Source organism: Ursus americanus, chromosome 32, assembly GCF_024610735.1.
Source record: "Ursus americanus isolate L20-20 chromosome 32, mUrsAme1.1.p, whole genome shotgun sequence".
Taxonomy (NCBI): domain Eukaryota; kingdom Metazoa; phylum Chordata; class Mammalia; order Carnivora; family Ursidae; genus Ursus; species Ursus americanus.
The window spans coordinates 20,961,550-20,985,141 of NC_142158.1; the positions used below are offsets into that span (position 1 = coordinate 20,961,550).

The 23,592-nt window shown below is 42.5% G+C and overlaps 1 protein-coding gene across 1 annotated transcript in view; it reads right to left on the reverse strand.

The window, feature by feature from the left end:
• Nucleotides 1-23,592, reverse strand: part of KIF13A (kinesin family member 13A) — a 203,057-nt gene that overhangs the window by 62,518 nt on the left and 116,947 nt on the right. Inside the window, exons 5-9 of the mRNA XM_087858074.1 lie at nt 18,372-18,464; nt 17,338-17,518; nt 13,898-13,985; nt 12,097-12,231; nt 11,192-11,304 (exon numbers count right to left, since the gene is read on the reverse strand). Coding sequence (XP_087714200.1) covers nt 11,192-11,304; nt 12,097-12,231; nt 13,898-13,985; nt 17,338-17,518; nt 18,372-18,464 — 610 coding nt within the window. The remainder of the gene's footprint in view (nt 1-11,191; nt 11,305-12,096; nt 12,232-13,897; nt 13,986-17,337; nt 17,519-18,371; nt 18,465-23,592) is intronic.

Sequence of the window (23,592 nt, forward strand, 5' to 3'; positions counted from 1 at the left end):
CAAGTATTACGTTGAAAGTTTGAACCATTTACTCTTGGGGGGCTAATCTGGACCATCTGGGCCGCTCATTTTGTGTTCCATCATAACCACGTCACTTGAAGAGAACCTTTCCCTGCGAGTTACAAGGTATATTCTGTTCATCTGTTAAAACTGTCAAGCGTATTTCACAACTCAGTGTGGAGTTTGTACAGCCGTACAGAACAAAGACCTACCCAAGCAGAGGAGAGCATATGGCTACTCTTTCAACACCTGCTACACAAACTGGGATCTCCTGAGAGCTGCTTAGAAACACAGACTCTTGGAAGCCTCCTAAGGCCTACTGAGTCAGAACCCATTAAAGATATTTCCAGGTGATTCATAGGCACATTAAAATTTAAGAAACCCTGGTTGAACAATACCCAGGGTGATACATGGATTTAGCTGCCTAGGTCCGTGATTCTCAAAACGTGGTGCTGGGACCAGCAGCACCAGCAAGACTTGGGACCTTGTTACAAATGCACATTCTCAGGCCACACCGCACTCCAGACCTACTGACTCAGACACTTGCAGTGGGAGCCACCACTCTGCGCTTTAACCAGCCCTCCAGGTGATTCTGTGCAGGCTGGAGTTTGAGAACCACTGGTCTAAGCTCATGAGTGTTCCCTGGTACACCTGGAGAAAATGTTCGCCACACCTGGAGAAAAGAGCACCACAGAAACAACAGATCTATGAAACAGGGATGAAGGACATCTTCCTGTGTCACAGTTAAGTACCAAGTGCACTTCTAAAAGGAAATCAACTGAGTCCCAAATTTAGTAGCCAGAAAACAACAGCCTCAGGAGATCTCCCAGGAGTGCAAGGAAGCTTATAGGACATCACAAAGAGAAAATGCTTTGTGAATGGTTAAAAAATTAAATGTTACTACTTATTTGTAAAAACAAAAAAGAGCACAAATCAGCAAGTAACCAGAGTTTAGCATGAAAGACTAGATAGTTTTCTTTCTAATGTTAACAATAGACTTCCATGAAATGAGTTGAAAGAAAGCATGTTTCTCGCAAAACATGATCGCTCAAAGGTGAGTCATCTGAAAAGTCACTGAAATACAAAGGCAAACTCAGGAGGTAGAAAATGAGCCAGAATTTTAATAACAGCCATTCCTGCAAAGTGACATAAATATGTACAATATAATTGATAGATTCAGTTAAATCTACCCCAAAAGAAATGAAAACATATGCCCACACAAAAACTTGTACATGAATTTTCATAGCAGCATTATTCACAACAGCCACAATGTAGAAACCACCCAAGTGTCTGTCCATCAAATGATGAAGGGATGAATAAAATGTGGTATGTCCTCACAATGGAATATTATTCAGCCCTAAGAGAGGATTCTGATATAACCCTACAACATGGATAAACTCTGAAAAATTATGATAAGTGAAAGAAGCCAAACATCAAAGGCCAATGTCCTGGGTTGAACAGTGTCTACCCAAAATTCATGTTCACCAGAACCTCAGATGAATTCTTATTTGGAAATAGGGTCCCTGCCGATGTAATTAGTTAAGATGAGATCATACTGGCTTACGGAGGGCTGTAATCCAACGACCGGTGCCTTATAAGAAGGCTACGTGAAGACACCAAGGGAACAGGGGAGGGGCCATGTGAAAACAGAGGCAGAGATGGGAACAAGGTATCTACAAGCTTCAGTGATCACTAGAAGGTAGGAGAGAGGCATGAAACAGATTTTCCCTCTGAGCCCCAAAAAGGAACAAACCCCGCCAATCCCTTAATTTTGGATTTCGGGCTTCAGAACTGTAAGGAAATAAATTTCTATTGTTGTAAGTCACCCAGTTTGTGGTAATCTGTTATAACACTGGGAAACTAACACAGCCGTATATAGAGTCCATTTACACGAAATAGGTGAGTCTATAGAGATGGAGGTAGTGGTTGTCCAGGGCTGGAGGTGGTATAAATGGGGAATGACCTGGACACAAGGTTACTTTGGGGATGATGAAAATGTTTTCAAATTAGATTGTGACAACGGTTATACATTCTGAAAATAACAAAGCTGCTAAACTGTACATTTTTTAAAAATGATAAAGTATGCATATGTGAACTATCTCTTAATATAGTTGTTTAAAAAAATTCAAGTTCAATCACTCCATCACTCCTCTCAAAAGTAACAAATTCAAGAAAGAAAATGGCAAAAATAAATTATTTGGACTATGTCAAAATAAAAAGTTTCTGCACAGAGAAGGAAACAATCAATAAAACTAAAAGGCAACCTAGTGAATATGAGAAGATAGTTGCAAATGACATATCCAATAAGGAACTGAAACAACTCAACACCCAAAGACAAATAATCCAATTAAAAAATGGGGAAAAAACATGAAAAGATGTTTTTCCAAAGACATCCAGATGGCCAACAGACACATGAAAAGATGCTCAACATCAGTCATCATCACAGTGATGCAAACCAAAACTACAATGAGGTATCACCTCACACCTGTCAGAAGGGCTAAAAATCAAGAGACAAGTGAGGATGTGGAGAAAAAGGAACCCTCTTGCACAGCTGGTGGGAATGCAAGCTGGTGCAACCACTGTGGAGAACAGTAGGGAGGTTCCTTAAAAAATTAAAAATAGAACTACCCTACTATCCAGTAATCACACTAATAGATATTTATCCCAAAAATACTAACTCAAAGGGATACATGAACCCCTATGTTTACTGCAGTGTTATTTACAATCACCAAATTATGGAAGCAGCCCAAGTGTCCATCAACAGATGACTGGATAAAGAGAATATCTACACAATGGACTATTACTCAACCATAAAAAGGAATGAAGTCCTGCCAATTCCAACAACATGGATGGAGCTAGAGAGTATAATGCTAAGCAAAATAAGTCAGTCCGAGAAAGATGAATACCATATGACTTCATTCATATGTAGAATTTAAGAAACAAAACAAGCAAAGGGAAGAAAAGAGAGAGAGAGAGAAAAACAGACAAACCAATAAACAAACTCTTAACTCTAGAGAACGAATTGATGGTCACAAGAAGGGGGAGGGGGATGGGAATTAAGGAGTATACTTATGATGATGAAATAAAATTAAATTTAAAAAGAAAGAAGATGGCATATGATAAATATGAAATAGAAAAAAATAGGAATTCGGGGCGCCTGGGTGGCACAGCGGTTAAGTGTCTGCCTTCGGCTCAGGACGTGATCCCGGCGTTGTGGGATCGAGCCCCCACATCAGGCTCTTCTGCTATGAGCCTGCTTCTTCCTCTCTCACTCCCCCTGCTTGTGTTCCCTCTCTCGCTGGCTGTCTCTATCTCTGTCAAATAAATAAATAAAAATCTTAAAAAAAAAAAAAAAAGAAGAAGAAAATAGGAATTCAACATAAGGCAAAACCACATTTCTGCTTTAATAAAGAATATAGGGCATTTTTCACATTTTGCAACAACTGAAATAAAATTTTCAGTTGAAAACAATTCTTTAAACTATGTTTTTAATACTTGAATACAGCAGAAAGTACTTTAATTCATACAGACTATAAAGAGCTCCGAGACTCCAAAGTCAATCTCAGCAATTCTAAAGTGAACAGAGCCCTCATAGACGAATGCGTTTTGGGGTTGTCATGTATTTGTCATCGAGTCAAGACTTGACTCTGTCCGGTGGCAACCGCTCCTATTTTCTAATTTGATGATATCAGGAGTAAAAAGGGAATGTTCCTGGCACTCCTAAACAACCACACAAAAGAGTAAATGAGCACTTTGAGAGAAAAAGAGAAAGGATAGCACCTCAACACTGGGTCAACATGTCCCGTCAGTACGTACAGCACGTACAGCACGTACTGCACGTGAGCAGTCACCGCGGAGGGGCGGGGCTGGGCGGACATGGTCAGGTGACTCCGTTTCGTGTGTACTTTGCTCTGTAACTTAACCAGTTAGGGAAGCGTATCACTAGTGGAAGCCTTTTACCTGCTAGTGACGCACATTCGAAACAACTCTATCTCAACCTGCCATCCCCTTGAAGCAAAAACAAAAAAAAAACAAAAAAAAAAAGAAAGAAAAAACAAAACTGTAGGGTGAGGGGACTCCCACAATGGGTGAGAGGTAACCAGGTCACCCAGTGACCAGGGAGCCCCTGCCACCCCTCCCTGCTACCTTCCATCTGGGAGCAATGATGCAGGGGCTTGTGGAATTTCAAAAACTATACTGTGAAAACTGAATAACGGGTTTATGTATTTTCATGGTAATTTTATTCCTAGGGAGCTTAAGAATACAACAAAACTGCTAGCACTGTCTTCCCATACGGGAGGCAAAAGGGCAGCTCACAGGGTTCCAGGACAGGGTGGAGCTGTTTGCCAATTTTAGGGGCTGAAAAAATTGCTCCAGAAATCTTTCTAATTCTACTAAAGTACAGCTTCTTCCCTGAACCTAAGGGAGGTGGAGATAGTAAGGAAGCTTCTAGCCTTTCGGTAAGTTCTTGGGCTGGGGCGGTTGGGCAGGGAGGAAGTGGGGAGAGGCTGAGTGGAGAGGACAGAAGGATCAGGCTAGGGGATAACATGAACAGACAGCCATGCTTTAAGATAGAAATTTTTAAGATCTACCTACTATAACAGCAGAGAATTTGAGATTAAGAAAAAAGTAAATAAAACTAGGAGGATCAAAAACAAAATAAAAGCAGCTCCAATAAATAAAATCAATTAGAAAAACAGGGTCCTAATTGTTTTTGTTTTTCCTTTTCTGCCCCTTCCTCCAACTCCCAGTTTCCCTGGAAACCCTACCCACCAGATTCCTTCCCTCAGGAGTGGATACGATGTGATGTGAATTATGTACACTCACATCAATGGATTTCAAATATATGATTTTACCTATTTTTTCTCATGATCTTTTTCTAAGGTCCTAAGTGCAGTAGTTACTCAACTTTGCTAGAGTTACCTGTGTATGTATCTCTCTACCTCTTTCTACTTAAGGTTGTGATTGCTTTGAGAGCAGACGCCATTCTACATCACACTATTACTGTGCCTGGCTTACAGAAAGCAGTGAGTCGATGTCTCTGCTGAGTAAAACTGAGTCTAGAATATACTGAAGAATAGAACATGGATCCCTTTCTCAAAAGGACTGATTCAATGCTGGCTTTGGTACTCTCTGTGGAAGTTGACCCAGTATCCCTTCTGCCTTTCTTATTTGCTAATAGAACCCTGATTTTTCTGGGAAGCTTATGCTGGACTAAAAACTCCACTTTTCAGAGTTCTCTGCAGCTCTGGGAAGCCATGAAACACAGCTCTGGCCAATGAGATGCAGGACGACATTACTGGGTGGGGCTTCCAAGAAAGCTATTGTTCTGGTAGAAAAGGTACATATTCCGTAGACATAAGCCAGAAGCCAGTGGTCCTTTGCCCTTCCTTTCCCCCTCCTGTGTGGAACACAGATAAGGCTACAATGCCTGGAATGATAGAGTCATCTGGAGGTCATGAGGACAACGTGAACACACACTGCGGTTCGTCAACCTGGGTGCCTGATAGCATTTTTGAGGTGCTATCCCAGCCTCTGGACTTCTTGTTAAGTGTGAAAAAGAAATCCATCATTTGGTCGTCACTATAGCTCCTGCTTACAGCAGGATGCAATCCTTGGCTTTTAAAGAATTAGCTGAAAGATGATGAAGTTAGTGGACTTGAGTCAGTGCTTTTCCCCAGTAAGTCTCCACTCTTAACAGTAAAGGAGAAATGCAAAGAGTATGTGTGGCAAAACAGGGGCAAGCTCAATCCCTTCCCATGGCAGGAGAGGAAGGATACCTGTGACCCTGCAGAACAGGCCTCATCCCACCCCCCATCGGTTTCCAGGCCAATGTGAGTCTTTCGAGTCTAGCAAAGTGCGTCTAACAAGTACCATTCCCAGCCTCATTTCCGTTTCAAGTGCCAAGGTGAAATCAAGTATACACGAACATTTCCAAAAATAAGTTCTTCTGAATATTTGTTCTGAGATTTCAATAGATGTAATACCTAGAATTCTGTTATCAAAAAAGTTCAGGGAGTAAGTTAAAGTTATATGGGATTTGTGAATCTCCGAAAGGAGATTTTTTTTAAGCAGCCTTTCTCAAAATTATTTGTCCAAGGATCCTTTTCTTCCCAGAGCCACTCGAGGAACTAGTATTTCCCAAAAGTGCTTTGAGAAACACTGAAGTCACAAGGTCACGTGCCCCCAAACATGTGGCTACTGCCTCCCAAGGAGATTTCTGTTCTGTCCTTTGTGGGTCTCTTGTGTTAAATGCAAAGATGTTTACTCAGATTTTCTTCCCCAAGTACTTGGACCCTGTGATGCATAAGTGGTAAAGTGGTAAGGATCCCCAGTGGCCCTTGAATAATGGACAGAACCAGGCCATTTTTACTCTCCCCACGTACAAGTTCATGTTTGGTTATGCAGGCAATACCCATTTAAGTGAGATTTCTGAGGAGAAATGATTAAGAGTCATGGGAAATACTCAAAAAGAAGAAAGGGAGTGTTGAGTCGCATGGCACATTAGAAATACTATGCTTATAATTTACTGCACTGTAACATAAATTACTTGACAGAATCCTAAAAATAACATATATTTGTATAGAACAGATGCATAGTAGAACCCATTCAGGGAAATGGTTAGTATATACTTTATTATCAACCACAGTGATTGAAACGGAACTGAGACCGGAAATGATACTCATTAAATGAACACTGCTTGCACTTAATAACTGGCCATTGCTGAGACTAAGATGGAACCATTTTCAACATTCCCAGGGGTTTTGGCCAGCATCCCATGATCTGAATGAGCGCTCCGAGAAGCTAGCCCACTGGACTTGGGTAGCAGGGGACAAACCTCCTCACTTCACCCTCAACAGACAGGTGGAGCAACAGACTGAGTTTTCAGATGTATTCCCCTGTGAGGGCGGTCTACGGACCTATTCCTCCCACGCCCTGAGCAGGCCCCGGCGGTGCAGCCACACCGGGCCTTAGCTCTCCAAATGAAGGAATAATGTGTGCTTTAAAGCTCTTAAGAGCTTAAGGACAGATGAAGCTCCCAAATCCATAGCCCATTAAGCAGACACTAATGTCTGTGTGAAGTCCCTGACAGGTCTGCTTAAGAGGATTACTAATGTTCCATCAAAAGCAGCCAGAATAGGAGGCTGAGAGAAAGCTTAGGAAACATGTCAGAGACTTCTTTAATTTTAGCACTCAACGGGGCACTGACTTGGAGGCTTAAAAAGCCATTTGTGGAGCTATCAGGCAGCCCTTTCCATTTATTATTTATTTTACCTGGTTAGCACACACTTACACAGAGCTTACTACATGCTGGGCCCCGCTCTAAGACGCACTTACTAACAGTAATTAATTTAATTCCCGAAGAAGCCCTGCTCACAGGGCTGTTTCCTCAGCCATGTTTTACAGGTGACAAAACTGAGGCACACGAAGGTCAGGCAGCTAGTTTCTGGAATGAAGAAATTTCAGGATCTCCCCTGGGAAGCCTTCCATGAACCTTCCAGCCGTGTTGTCCCCGTGTTCTCACTTCATCCTCTGGGTAAGCTTCCACGGCACTTAATGTCGTCATACTACCCCTCAATCCTTCCCCATTGGATCTGGGCCTTCCCAAGGCCAGGGTCCCAGCTACTCCTCCCCGTGCTCTTAGGCACAGTTAGTGCTCAACACATATTGGCCACATGGATCAAAAAAGTGCAGGTGCGCACCTCTTGTCTGAAATCCTTGGGGCCACCTGGGTGTGGAAATGCAGAATAGTTTGAATTTTACATTGCATACATTATACATGACCACGGGTAGATCTGGGAGAGCAGGCTGTAATAAAATCCATTTGCATTTCTACAGCTAAACTTACAAATGGCCATGCTAAAAAACAAAGACTATAAAAGCAGATAAAGTCTAGAGACAGTCTCACCAGAGTTCAGGGGAGGCTCTAGCAACCAGGTAAGTTGTGAAGAGAAAAAGAAAAGCTCTTGGTTTCCAGAGGATTCCAGATTTTGGAATGGCAGGTAAGAGATTGAGGGCCAATTTCTATAATGGTCTCTAAGACAGCTGAGCAGATGTCAGGGCACCATGTAAGGTGAGAGGATGTCCCGTGCATGCAGTTGCTACGTCCCCATGACCACAGTGAGAACCTGGAGGACACCTGCTGGAGACCTGGCTCCAGAGTGGGCTCTTGGGGCACATGCACCTCCTCGGGGAGACCAGAGACATGTGTGAGGTAAAGAAAACAGCCCTGGACTAAGGCACAGTAGAAAAGGTTCAGAGGCAGCTCCACTCCCTTTGAGCCAATTTTTTTTGGGAAAAGCACAAGACCAACTCAGCAAAGCTGGTCCACAGGCTGGTAAAGGTATCATTAAAAAAAAAGGAAAAAAAAAATGTTCCATGCTTCAATGTTAGCTTATGTAGGATTTCTCAGCATTGTCTGGTTTAAAAAAAAAAAAAAATCCTCCTTCCTTTCACTTTTTCAAATGAAGTGACCTCCTGTTGTCCTAAACTATGTGCTCCTCGAGGGAAACCATCATGCTGTGACCAATAACCACAAACACGCTGGCTTAACACAACGCGAAGCTATTACAGCTATTATCTAACAGTTCTGGAAGGCCAGGAGTCCAGGACGTGTCTCACTGGGCTAAGAAGGTGTCAGCAGGGCTGCGCTCCTTCTGGAGGCCGTGGGGGGCAGACTGCTACTCCCAGAGGCCACCCACATTCCGTGGCTCATGGTTGCTTCCTTCCCCGTCAAACAAGAAATGGAAGATGAAGACTTTCTCACCCCACATCACTGTGACCGATTCTGGCCCTCCTACCTCCCTCTTTCACTTTTCAGGAGCTTTGTTTTCATAGCAGGCTCACCTGGACAATCTCCTCATCTAAAAATCTTAAATTAATCACATCTACCAAGTTCTCTGCCTTGCATGGTCACATATGCACAAGCTTTGGGAATTAGGATTAGGGCATATTTGGGGGGGGGCAGGGCAGCAGGAGTGTCTACAAGAATATCTAAATCTCTTTTGTATCCCCAGCATCTAATGCAGTGCCAGACACATAGCAGAGACTTAATAAATGTTGGCTTGGCTTTTATTCATATTACTTAAATGTCTCCAAGCATTAGGTTCCCCATCTATAAACAGAGATAAAAATACCTATTAGGAGCCTCACATGAAATAATGCATATGAAAGTGCTCTGATGAAGATCGGATCTCACTGACTAGTAGTAGGAAATCCACGCATCCATTTGTGAAAGAGCTAGTATATAAATAAGGAAAGACAGCAGGATGCTAAGAGCATCCGATTTAATTCAGGAAGTCATTACAGAAGAGAGTCAGTCGCTGGGGATCTAAATCATGTTTTTAATGTGGCCTTGAGGTAGTCCGGTTTGGGACAGTACATAATTCAGTGCCCAAATTTAAGAGGGCACTATTAACATTTACCCTGGGACAAAAGCTTCAGCTAGGACTCTTGCAGGCAAACAGAACACATGGTCACCCCACGTCCTACACAGGGCTCTGGAGCCAGACTGCCTGCGGGCGAATCCAGATCCACACTTAGAGTGCTGAGACTTGGGGCACGTTATTTAACCCCCTGTCTTGGTTTCCTCTTCTGTAAAATAGGGATAACAGACCCCCCCCCCGCCCCCCCAATGCTGATGTTAGGATCAGATGAGCGATTACACATGCAGCCCGGAACACACTAAGAGGTCAGTAGAAGTTAGTGATCATGAGACATCAAAGCCAGCCATACTCTACATTCTCACAAATTCTCAGCACAGAACTTCTACTGTTTTTGCCCCCAAGCCCAGGCAAAAGGCAAAGGGCTGGCATGGCTTAGTACCAGTAAAAGAAAACTCTCGGAGGGGTTCAATCTTTTCACTGATACCTGCTTTCTCATACCCCCCTTTCGGCTTTCCCATCCTCGCCCTTGAGCTCACTGTGGAACGCGGAGCTGCAGTGCCAGCCTGGGCTCCTACAGTGCTTGGTCATGAAATAGAGCCAAACCCTTTGTTATTAGAGCAGGAGACAGGATGACTGGAAGATTAACTCCCTAAAGCAGCAGTCTCTGCAGTGAGTGCCGCTGTGTCCAGCTGATAGAGGGGGTGATAGTTTCCTTCTAATTTTAAACTTTAGTCCACTAAAATTATAATGTGCTCACGTCATTTTAAGACGCAAGCTGCACAAACACGTTCCTGGGTCGATGAATTCTTGTCATCTTCTGTCCTAAATGAAACCCAAGTTATTACATCTCAACAGAGAGATGTTACAAGTACAAACTCAACTCCTTTCTGCTGAGCTTGGAATAATGATAATGATTATGCTATTTGTACAGATTATAAAAATATTAGCTACAGCAATTAATACTGATTCAGTGCACATGCCGTGCCAGGCACTGTTTGAAGCGCGTCCTGGGCATGTGAGCGCCAACAAGTCTACGAAGTGGGGACTGTTACGATCCCCATTTACAGATGAGAAAAAGAAAGCACGGAGGTGAAGGGAAGACAAAACTCTGGCAGTCTGACTTGAGTGCACACTCTTGAACACAAACTTGGCTCCCTCTTGAGCGGGAAAGCCAACACCCCCTGTTGCATGGCAGGAGCCGTCCTGGGATCCTGCGTTACTGGAGAGAACAAGCCCTCCACTTGTCTGTACGCTTGCTGCGCCCTCTGTGCCGAAAGCCTGCGTCTCCTTTGTCTGCCTGGCGAACTCCTACACATCCCACACCACCCTGCTCTCTTCCAGCCCCCAGGAATGGCAGGCTCCCAAGGCAAACTGAGATTTCAGCGTGGCAGCTATTCAGCAACTGTTAAATTTGGTTAGGCACTGATGTTTAAATAGTACGAGCTGTACAAAGGGATTCAAAGCAGGTCTTCTTTTCAGAGTAAGCTCCTAGGGTTAACGGAAGATATGATTTGACTGACAAGGCTGCGACTGCATTTACCTAAGACTGCATTAGACACGATGCTGCGCTGTTCGCACAGGGCTGCAGCTCACAGCCTCACACAGATCAACCCCGTGCATTTCAGGAGAGGCAGGCTGTTGGTTTTCTTCAACTCCGTTTACTAAAGCTACATAGACTTGGAAGCACCTGCCACCAGGACTACCCACTCCCTTCTAGTGCCACAAGCCCCCTTCCCTGGCTCCGACACACGGGAAGCTGGGTGTGAGGCTGCGGCGTGGTACCCCAGTCCCACCAGCCATCTTACTTGTTAATGTTGCTGCCTTCTTTGAGTCGTTCTCCTGCGGCTCCTGTTTTGGACACTCTTTCGCTACCTGCCAGGTCCACCAGGCTGACCTTACTGACCTTCTCTCCCGAGTTCTGGGTGCAGGGAATAAGAGAGAAACAACACACGTGAGTGCAAGGGCACACGTCTACGCCGATGTTGACGCGGTAACTCACAGCAGCCGGAGCAGCCCTGCTCCCTCAATAGGGCAGGGGAGGAGCTCTGGACGATTTCACGGTCAAATTCATTTTTTAAATTTTTTACTTTTATAAAGTTTTATTCATTTAAGTCATCTCTACACCCAGCGTGGGGCTCGAACTCATGACCCTGAGATTAAGAGTCACATGCTCGTCTACCTGAGCCAGCCAGGCGCCCCATCACAGTCAAATTTAAACTGGTAAGTGAATACGACGTTTGTTTTGTAGCTGGGGAGCAGGCGTGCTCAGCTTTCCAGGATATGGTCAGAAAGCGGGAGATTTCCTGTGTCTTTGAGGAAACACTTGAGGATTCCTGCATATTCAGGTCAAATTCCTCCTCTTTTGAAAAAGTCTTCTTTAGGCTAAATGTTGTGGTTTCCTCTTTAATAGCCCTTAATGGCTATGAGGTAGACTCAGTTGTTTTTAAGGGAATTTCAGGATGAAAGGATAGGTAGTAAAAGCCCTATGGTGACATCATCTTACTCTTTGGGGAGTTTACACACAAAATCCAATTTTTTTTAAAAAAAGTTATATATAAAGGAAGACCTAATAAATTGCAGGATTTAAGTAAAGTAGCTTAACTAGTCAGCAGCAAAGCCAGCATAAAATTCTCAGCCACCGAATCCAGCCCGGAAACCCTCCACTCCTGCGGGATATTTGCGTTCTTTTACTGCCACCGAAGGCCCTCACCCCAGACTGCAGGTCATAAAGTGTCTGCGTGATTATGATGTTGAACACAGCATGGGAGCGGCTGCTTTCCTCATTCATGTTGGTTGCAGCTACCGTCCGAGACTTATTTCCCTCAGACATCAATGACTCAATATCCTAGGGGCAAAGCAGAAGGAACACGTTATAAGCACAGACAAGGAATGCAGTCCTGCCCACCAGGTGCACAGATTAATCACAATCCCAGGGACGCGCTTGGCACCGCCCTTCCATAGGAACCTATTCCCCGACTGCCTTCTGTGGGGCACGGGGTGAGCCTCCACCTCTCTCACCACCTTCTAGAATATGAAATGCTTCCCCCATTCTGGCCATCCCGCAATTGTCCCCCTTTCTCTGTTGAGTGCCTCTTTTCCCTTTGCAAGTTCCTGGGGGGAGAAAAGAGCTAATGTTTAGGGAGCACTCCGGATACTCAGTAACGGGAGGACCTTCTGTGATTCTAACCCTCCTGTGCTTAACGACTCCGCAGGGCTCTCGAAGGCTTGTGTATGTGGCCCCCTTGGCAGGGAATGCTCCTTATTCATCTTTGAACACCTGGAACCCACGGGCTCTTACACGATGTTAGATGCATGAACTTTACAAAACAAGTATTCCCCTAATGTTACCCACAGAACACTGACATTCACATGCTCAAGTAACTTTTCCCACATCTAGTAAAAGGCAGAGTGGGGATGCAAATCACAAGCTCCTTGGCTCTAATAAGTGACTGGAGGAGGTGAACACTGACCCCGACCACACTGAGCTGTGAAGCACACACCTGAGCAAAGGTGCTGACTTTTAGCACCTTTATGCCAAGAGGTTTCCCTTCATTTCAGAATCTAGATGGTGCTTTTAAAGTGATGACTGCAATCTATTTCTCATTTGAGTGATATTAAAGATGGCTTCATCTAAATGGCTGGAGGGAGGTAGCTCCCAGATTAATTTTCATCATACTCAGGGGATGGTGGGATGGCCACAAGCCCCAGACAGCACACCTAGGAACAGTAAGTACACTTTTGCTCACTCTTCTGCCGGCATTCTCCAGCAACACATGGCGGGCTGTTTTAGGGTTTCCAAAGCAGTGACAATACAAGTAAGGCTAGAACATCAAGTCAGGATGGAAGAAGGCATACAAGTCAAGGAGCAGGAAAAGGAGACAGGTCAGTAATGGAGAGAGGAGCGACTCAGAAAAATAGAACCAGAAGACTGAAAAGTAATGGAAAAGAGCCCAGGAGATCCTGTCAGCGGGACGGGAATGAATGAATTACCCAACGCTGCTTGTGTGTGTCCAGGTTTGTCTAGAAGGACATCACTGACAACCCTGGGGAGCAGAGTTCAACAAGGTGGGATGAAAGAAAATAGTCCGCAGTTCACACTGCTGAGCCCCTTGGCCACATGGTCACACCTTCACACAAAGCAGGTTGAAGTCCTTTCTTTCCGTGCGGGATGTGTTGCTTCTGGGTTTCTGAGACCACACATGGTACCAATATACTACAAAGCACTCACATACAAACACATTCAACATTACCTACATGTTTCCATTTACTGCCAGTTTTTTAATGACCTTTTTTTTAAATTTTTATTTATTTATTTGACAGAGATAGAGACAGCCAGCGAGAAAGGGAACACAAGCAGGGGGAGTGGGAGAGGAAGAAGCAGGCTCATAGCAGAGGAGCCTGAGGTGGGGCTCGATCCCATAACGCCGGGATCACGCCCTGAGCCGAAGGCAGACGCTTAACCGCTGTGCCACCCAGGCGCCCCGACCTTTTTTTTTTTTAATGACACTTACCTCAAAACTAGTGACAGCCAGCTGGGACAAACCGTCTACATATGGTCCCAAAACTTTATGCTCTCGAACTTTCAGAGACTGTCTATTCCTTTGGGAGGAAGGAAAAAGGAATGAATGAATCAGACCAAACTGGGAAGCTTTTCTTTTGTTTCGAAGTACTCAGAAACTAAGGTTGCAATTTTTTTAATGATCAAAAAATATTCTAAGAGCTACATATTTGGATTAGGGAAACAGCATTCCTTATGAGTATAAAAGACTCTGATATCTAAATAGAGTAACTTACTATTTTAAAAATTCTATTTCTACTCCCAAACTAAACAGCCAGCACACAGAATTTGAGGGTAGGCTAACTTGCTTGCTTTAGGAGACAGAACTTCAGTTTTACACAGTAAAAAAAAAAAAAAGAAAGAAAGTAAACAAAGAACATACCAGAATTAATTTTAACATTAACACTATTTCAGACAGAAGCACATTCCCAGTTTCAGTAAATCATGTCTTAAAGTTTTGATCAAGTAGTGAATAATATTAAAGTGCTTTAATTTGCTTTTTTAAGGCTGGACTGATTTATGCTGCTTCTCTGCTGACAGTCTAACACAGAAAGTGACAGAGCGGTAGAGCAGTTATTTGCAGAGTTACTGATATTTATCCTATATTTAGAATCAGCTCTGCTGGTGAAGACTTGAAGACTTTTTCGAATTTTTAAATAACCAACCTGGTCTGAGACCCATTTAAAGCTTATCAACAGATTACTGAAATTAAAAGCAAATCTGTATATACTATGAGCATATTGCATTCGTCACCTTTTCCATTGCATCAGATATTAATCACCTTCCAAATTAAGTGTCAATCTTAGGCAGCACTCACATGTGGAAAAAGGGAACTAAGAATCACTGAGTGCTTCCCAAAGTCGTGGCACTGTTCCCTAAGGACTTCTTAGTTGGCCCATTTAATCTTACAGCAACCTACAGTTTTTCTGCCTTTACGGATGAAGAATTCAATGTGACAACGAGCAATTCTGTGTACTCTAAACTGGGGCAGATCAAATGCACATCTTCAAGAGAGCTAGTGGGATGCACAGGGGTCTGAGACTCTACTCACTCGGCTTGCACACCAGAGATTTTTTTTTTTAATGTTTTTTTATTATATTATGTTAGTCACCATACAGTACATCCCTGGTTTCCGATGTAAAGTTCGATGATTCATTAGTTGTGTATAACACCCAGTGCACCATGCAATACGTGCCCTCCTTACTACCCATCACCGGTCTATCCCATTCCCCCACCCCCCTCCCCTCTGAGGCCCTCAGTTTGTTTCTCAGAGTCCATAGTCTCTCATGTTTCATTCTCCCTTCTGATTACCCCCCCTTTCTTTATCCCTTTCTTCCCCTGCCGATCTTCCTAGTTCTTATGTTCCATAGATGAGAGAAATCATATGATAATTGTCTTTCTCTGCTTAACTTATTTCACTTAGCATTATCTCCTCCAGTGCCATCCATGTTGCAGCAAATGTTGAGAATTCGTTCTTTCTGATAGCTGAGTAATATTCCATTGTATATATGGACCACAACTTCTTAATCCAGTCATCTGTTGAAGGGCACCTCGGCTCCTTCCACGATTTAGCTGTTGTGGACAATGCTGCTATGAACATTGGGGTGCATATGGCCGTTCTCTTCACTACGTCTGTATCTTTGAGGTAAACACCCAGTAGTGCAATGGCTGGATCATAGGGTAGCTCAATTTTTAACTTTTTAAGGGACCTCCACACTGTTTTCCAAAGTGGCTGTACCAACTTGCATTCCCACCAACAATGTAGGAGGGATCCCCTTTCTCCACATCCTTTCCAACAATTACAGCCAGAGATTCTTGTATGCTACTCTGGAGCCAGAAAAGTCATCCAGCACAGTATCAAGTGCTTGTGATGGTGTCTAACATAGGGCATTCCTGAACACTGCTGGTGGGCTGTGAACTGGTACAAGTCCTTTGGAAGACAGGTTGGTAGGACCTCCTAAAGCCAAAGATTCAGTATCTTGTTGCCCACAAATCCACCCCAGATGTATTCCCTAGGAACTCCTACATTTGCACACCCAGAGAACTACACGAGAATGCTCAGCCAGTGCTGTAGCAGTAGAAAGTGGAAACCACACAAGTGACAGGAGATGAGACAGACTATGGTATAATCATACAACAAAACACCGAGAAGCAGTAAAAATGAATGCATTATTACCTCCTGTATCAGAATGAATGAATCATTAAGAGGAAAACAAGTCAACAAAGGACATATATACTATGATGTCCCTCACACAAAATTTAAAATTGTGCAAAATTATGTATAAACTCTAAGGAGGATGAAGAGAATGAGAAACATAAAATTCATCATTGTAGTTAACCTTGGGGAGGGGTAGGGAATGGAATGGAATCCAAGAAAATCATAAGAGGGTTCAAAAATATTGGTCATGTTCCATTATTAAGCCAAATGGTACATAGGATAGTCAATTTTATTATTCTTTATATCTTACATGTATTATAAATGTTCTTTCATATGCAAATAGTTAATAACTTTAAAGTCAATATAAGCATTTCCCCTTGATTGGTTTACTTCCTTGTCACTGACAATTCTGATCTTACGATGATATCCTGGATTACACAGCTGCTAAAAGTGTTTAAAAATAATTCAGGATACTGAATTGTATTTAGAGAATGACCTCAACACATACCCCCCCCCCACTTGAAACACAGGATCAAAATGCACCCAAGTACTAACAATGGTTACTTTTGAGTGGTGGGATTATAGGTCATTTTTATTTCTTCTTACACTTTGCCTATTTCCTAAATTTTCTATGACTATGTATTATTTTTAAATCAGCAAAAAACTTTTTTAATTAAAAAAAATGGCCTTCTCCCTCTATGAATCAAATTCATCTGGTTTTTACCACCTAGTTTTGAAAAAATATCCATGCTTGGGGTTCCCCTTGGGTCCACTGAATCATGGTCTCTATGGGTGCGGCTCAGGCCAGCGGTATCCTAAAAAAGCCCCCCAACATGATTCCAGTGCACAGCCCAGGAAGAGAATGCTTGTCCAGGCTGGGTTGTTTCAACCCTTTCAGCACGTACCTCCAGTTTAGAGCTGCTGCCTTCCAACATGAATTGGAGGACCACTGTGTCACCCTTAACTCAATTTTTATAAACAAGCCACGGTAGCAAAAATAATACCGATAGTAAAAACACCTTTCTAAATGGCATATGTAAGCAACTTTATACACGAATACAGGATAAAGTACGTGCACTGGGTATACCAGCAGGCTCTGAGAAGCAGAGACTTTCTCAGTGAGTGAACTGAAACCACAGTAGTGACCAAATAAATATATTCACTTGCAGTTTTAACTTAAGGATCATTTGCAATTATTACTCCCAGGACAAGCTTAATTTCAACCACTAACTTACCCTTTGGGGTCCAAAAGATCCCGAACTTTCTCATTATAAATTTCCATATAGGATACTTCGACTTTAAAGGTCTGTGACTCATTTTGCTCTAGAGAGATCCTTTTAAATAAAGCACAGCAGAGCCTTGGAATAAGGCCCAGCTGCTCAGCACTGCCCATCATGGAGAAGGATTTTCCTGAACCTGAAGAGCAAGCAGAAAGGAAGGGGGACAACAGAGGGTATGAAACATAACGCTTCCACAGGACGAGTTTTCTACATTCATCCTCCAGAGTCACAGAGCAGAGGCGGCAAACGTAGCCCTCAAGCCCATGCCCCTGGTCAGCAAGGCTACTATTCTTTCTGTAACACTCACAGCCTCCAGTCTGACAGAGGGATGCCTACAAATAGGGCCACTGTGAATATATCATCTTGAAAAGTATGTATCGTGAATATCAACCATACATTATCAATGGATGTTGACAATACTTTACCCCTCAAATATTTTACGTTTGTGAAAATGCTTTGATACGTATTCTCTTGTCTGAGCCTTGTCGCTGTCCTGTGATGTGACAACAGGCAGAACTGGTGGGACTTTTCTAACTCTCTTGCTGACGCAGTGGTAACGGCTGAGCCGCTAGTGAGCTTCTGCTCTCCGTGTTCCCAGCACCTGCCCCACAGTCTCGTTTTAATAATCCATCAGCACTCTTGTGTCCCAGGGACGGTCCTCCGCATAGGATGATACCAAGAGTTGTTCCATAGCTTTTTACTATAACAGTATAAAACTGTGAAACTGGTAATTATTTTTCTAGTTCAAATACAGGTTAAAACTATAATTTAGGAAAATAACACTTAATAGTTTGAAACTAGCTTTGCTCAATTACTCAATTATCAAAATTGTTGAACCTTCAAAAAGAGGGTTACTTTTGATCATCTAATTCAGTGAAACCCACAAAGTTAGAAGCATGTTTCCATCAATTCCCAAAGCATTTTCTATTTCTAGACTTTAAGAAATGCATATTTAATGTCCTTGACTATAAATAAAAGCAGCTACTTACCTGTCTGTCCATATGCAAAAATACAAGCATTATACCCCTGAAAGGCTTTTTCAAGAATCCCTTCCCCAAGGCACTTGAAAACTACTTCTTGACCTAAAAACCAAAACAAAAAATAAAAAACTATAAAAGAAGAGAATGGTTCTTCTTGACATATTTGGGTTAATAACTGAGTCCCAGTTAGTAACAACATTCAATTCAAAGACGTTAAAAATGTACTGCGTGCCTACTATGTGTAGGGCTATGTGTTAAGAGCTCAGTTCTCGGATTAGTTCATGATTCCACGATTCGTTCCCTCTCAGACACTTCTCTGGGCATTAAAGTTTCCTTTCCATTGTCAGTGGGCCACACAGAAGCATTGTTTAAATTCTGTTTAGCTTTTTCTCATGAGTTGGTATTAAAATATCATTAAACATAATGGTCTTATCTCCCCATCTGGATTCTGAGCTTGCAATGAGCAGGAGCCTCGTCAGACCCCTCTTGGTACACGTACGCACCTAGCACAACGCTAAGTTCATGCCAAGTGCTGAGAAACCATTCACCGCTGGTGGAGGTGCTGTGTGGAGCACAGGCACCTCTCCCTGGTGTTCCCATGCTGGGTTTGAGGACAGGTTCTCTCATGTAAGCCTGTCTAGAGCTCCCTGCAGCTCATGGGAGTCTTTGGTCATGTCCTATACAGCCAGCAGCATCCAGCTGAAGGGTAAAGGGATGAAAATATATATATATATATATATATATATATATATATATATATATTTCTTTTAAGTAGGCTCCATGCCCAATGTGAAGCCCGAACCCACAACCCCGAGATCAAGACCTGAGCTGAGATCAAGAGTCACCACTCAACCGACTGAACCATCCAGGCGCCCCTGGTGTGAAAAATCTTTTTAAACAGTTAAGGTGGCATTTACTACCCATTGAAATTCCTGACTTTCTAACATTCATTCCCCATCATTAAGAGAATTAAAATGATATTCTCCTTCCTCTATGTTCTCATGGTCCTGAACCTTCACGATTACAGTATTTGCCAAAACTACTGGTTTAAGTACCTCTTCCTTCCACTGGAATGAGAACCCCGATTGATGTCAGAGACTATAATCTGTTTACCTTTGTAATCCTCGGGCCTAGCACAAAATGCTTAATAAATGTTGAAAAAATGAGTCCACTGAATTTTTTTTTCATTTAATCTCACATGCCAATTCCTTTTACAATTGGAAATGATGCAACATAACATAAGTTTTTAGGTATACTGTTTCCTTTATGCAAAGCTGGACCTGATTTTAGCAGCCCCTTGTTACACTGGGACATATGGCTGCACAACAGGACTCCTAACAATGTGTAAACTCGAAACAAGTAATATTTTCAACCATTAGGTTGGCAAAAAATAACATGTTGGCAACAATATAGCTGGAGTGAGGAAATACAGGTATTCTCATAATCTGTTGGTGGGAGATTAAATAATTCAGCCACTTGAAGAAAACCTGACAGCACCTAGAAGAGAGAGAATGTGCCCACCCTGGAGACATTCCACAAGGCACTCCTGTATCAGGATGCTCACAGCAGCGTTATTTTGATTCTCTAAGTTGGAATGAAGTTAAATGCCCATTGGGAAGGGAATAGAGAAGGAAAATGTGACTATTTTGTATGCTAGAATATTACAAACCATGTAAAAAAACCCAAAACAAATAGAACACACCTGTGTGTATAAACAATGCTGGAACTCAAAAACATGGCTGAGTTTAACAAAAATCATGTTCCAATACTATACATATAGTAAAAAACGTATGTCAAAGAGTGTGAGGGAAAGATCAATCAATGGGCACTAAAGTTAAAAAAAATGAACTGGAAGAAAAAAGTAACAGATTCACATAACCTTATTTCTCTAATTCTGACTTCTAACATCTAGCACAGAGCCTAGTACCTAAGAGGTAGTCAAAACATGTTGGTGTAATATGTGGATTTTTTAAAAGGGTGTAACCACTCCTAAATACACAGGAGTGTTTTTGTGTGATGACTAGCTAAAGATGTATGTGCACGCACGCACACACATACACTCTGCAAAGAATAAGGGAATGTCAAAATTATCACCCACTACATCAATACTTTCTTCTTGCACGTTTTCTCAAAGCCTTTTCCTTATTCCACGTGTACTCCCTCAGGGCCCACACCCAAAGGTAGGCCTTAAATCTGGAGCAGAGCCCTGCAGTGTAGAATTCGGGGAGTTAAACCCGGCCTGCTCTCCGGCTTGTGAGAACCGACTGTAGTCCTCAACCAGACCCCCCCGCGGGCTCTGAAGGCCCTGCTTTCTTGGCACCAGCAGACGAACAGAGCCATCCTCTTGGATCTTCCACCCTGGTTAACCAGCCCCTCAGGAAGGGGGTGAGGGTGCTTTCAGATGCTTTAAGACTTGGCCAAGTCAAACACCCTGCCCATAATTCATGATTTCAACTTATATTTAGTGACTTAAAAAAAGCAAGTGCTTGGGTTGAAGGACTCGACTGCGGGGAGCTCGACCATGGCCATGCAAGGGCCTGTGGCCACTTCGGAACATCTCTCTTCCTATGTTAGGTGGTGAGACGCAATGTTTCTGGCTTTTGCTCCTGAGGCTCAGTAGGATGAAGTATGAGGAATTACTGACTCCATATTCTTTTATTTTTATTTATTATTTTTTTTAAAGATTTTATTTATTTATATGACAGAGATAGAGACAGCCAGCAAGAGAGGGAACACAAGCAGGGGGAGTGGGAGAGGAAGAAGCAGGCTCATAGCGGAGGAGCCCGATGTGGGGCTCAATCCCATAACACCGGGATCACGCCCTGAGCCGAAGGCAGACGCTTAACCGCTGTGCCACCCAGGCGCCCCTTATTTTTATTTTTAAAAAAGATTTATTTGAGAGAGTGGGGGAAGGGGTAGAGAGAGAGAATCTCAAGCAGACTCCCTGCTGAACGTGGAGCCCAATGTGAGGCTTGATCTCACAATCCTGAGATCACGACCTGAGCCTAAACCAAGAGTCAGATGCTCATCTGACTGAGCCACCCAGGGGCCCCTCCATATTCTTTTAAAGGAAAATCAGAATGTTTCTTTCTCCTTGGTATGAATGGTTTTTTTTAAACTAAAGATCATTAGTCAAAAAAACTAAAAATGAATGCTACAGAGCTACATGAAATAGGTTTATGACATGTCAAGCAAAAAACCCCACAAAACCTTCCAGGATAGGATACATATACTAAAATTGCACAAAAAATAAATCAAATGATTAAAGAATTCTCCAGGATATAAAAATAAATGAATAAATTGGTTTTGCCTATGTCTAAATTATTACAAATACTAAAGAGGATATGAATTAACCTTTTATTTTTTTAAAAATTTTTTTTATTTGAGAGTGAAAGAGTACAAGTGGGGGTGGGATACAGAGGGGCAGAGGGAGAGGGAGAAGCAAACTCCCCTCTGAGCAGGGAGCCTGACATGGGACTCGATCCCAGGGCCCTGAAATCATGACCCAAGCCGAAATCAGACACTTAACTGACTGAGCCACTCAGGCGCCCTGATAAATTAACCTTTTAAACTTGTATACTTTTATTATTTGTGCAACTTAGAAGAAGAAGAAGGGAATTAATTTTTATCAACTGCCCCACATATATGCACTTCATATATTCTGTATCATTGAATCCTTGCAGTCCCCAGGGCCAGGAGGTCTGTAAGGCTGGGACTCTAAAGGGGAGTCACTGGCCCAAGATCAAACCGACAGTGAGTGGCAAGGCCTGGGTCTGTCTGTAGTGACTCTTGAATGTTAAAGGAGATGCTCACCCATCATCAGTGACTCACATCGTGACACCAGGAATCAGTTACTCCCACCTCTGGTCTCCATGGTTTTGTTTGTTTGTTTGTTTGTTTTTACAAACTCTAGATCTTACCACACTCCACTATTTTTTCCCCTACCACTGGATTGTTTCTTTTTTTTTTAAGATTTTATTTATTTATTCATGGGGGGGAGGGGCAAAGGGAGAAGGAGAAAGAGAATCTCAAGCAGACTCCACACTTAGCACAGAGTCTGACGTGGGGCTCAGTCTCACGACCCTGAGATCTTGACCTGAACCAAAATCAAGAGTCGTATGCCCAACTGACTGAGCCACCCAGGCATCCTGTGAGCTTTAAAAATAGGTGTTGTTCAATCTTAGAAGAGTCCCTGGCAAACTGTAGGCACTTTTATTTCCTAAGTTACTCCTATGTTGACATGGCTGTCTTCAGACTAAAGTATATTTCATTGGGGGCCCCTTTCCTCATTAGTGAGGACTGAGGCATCAAAATATTGTTTGTTGAACTTAAAAAGAAACATCTGGGGCGCCTGGATGGCTCCGTTGGTAGAGCATGCAACTTTTGATCTTGGGGTTTTGAGTTTGACCGCCACATTGGGTGTGGAGATCACTCAAAAATAAAAATCTTAAAAAAAAAAAAGATTTAATTGTATTAGAGTTTATACTTTGATCAAAGTATGACTGTTTTTGAAATTCTAATGAGACCCTAAAGACTACAGAACCCTTGGTTACATAAGGCACTGGGGACAGATGTGAATAGACGTGTTAATGTGATACGTTATCGACTAATTGAATAACTTTGACAAAAATGACAGCTTATACTTTTCCTGGCACCCATAGTAACCTCCTGGACATTAAAACAAAATATATGTGACAGAAAAAACCAAACTAGTCTCTCTGATTTCCATTAAATATATGCATATGCTTTTCAAAAAGTCAAGTTCTCTTAGTTAGACATTTACAGTTATGCTTGACAGAATATACTTCAGATTTATCATATTTAATAAAGTTTTAGTTATAAGTAGGAAAGGAAAAAATTCTGGGAAACACAAAATAGAATATGAAAAAGTAGCAAACAATTATATTGTGTTTCTGGAAAGAATTCGTCTCCTTCCCATCCTTAAATAACTATCTTGAAGCACAGTTTATAAAAGGGTAAACACAAAAAACTATCGTTAAGTTCATGTACCTTTACAATTCAAAGCAAGACTGGATTCCAGAGAGCGTGCAATACATTTTATCACTATGGCTTCATGTCTCAAGGGAAATTTATTCTCTTTTAAGACAAGAAATAATGAACACTTTGCCACCTCTACAAAGTTATATCAACATTAATATTTTTATAGCTGCTTAGCTTTCCATTATATGCTTAACTGATGCAATCCGTTCCCTATTATGGATATGCAGAT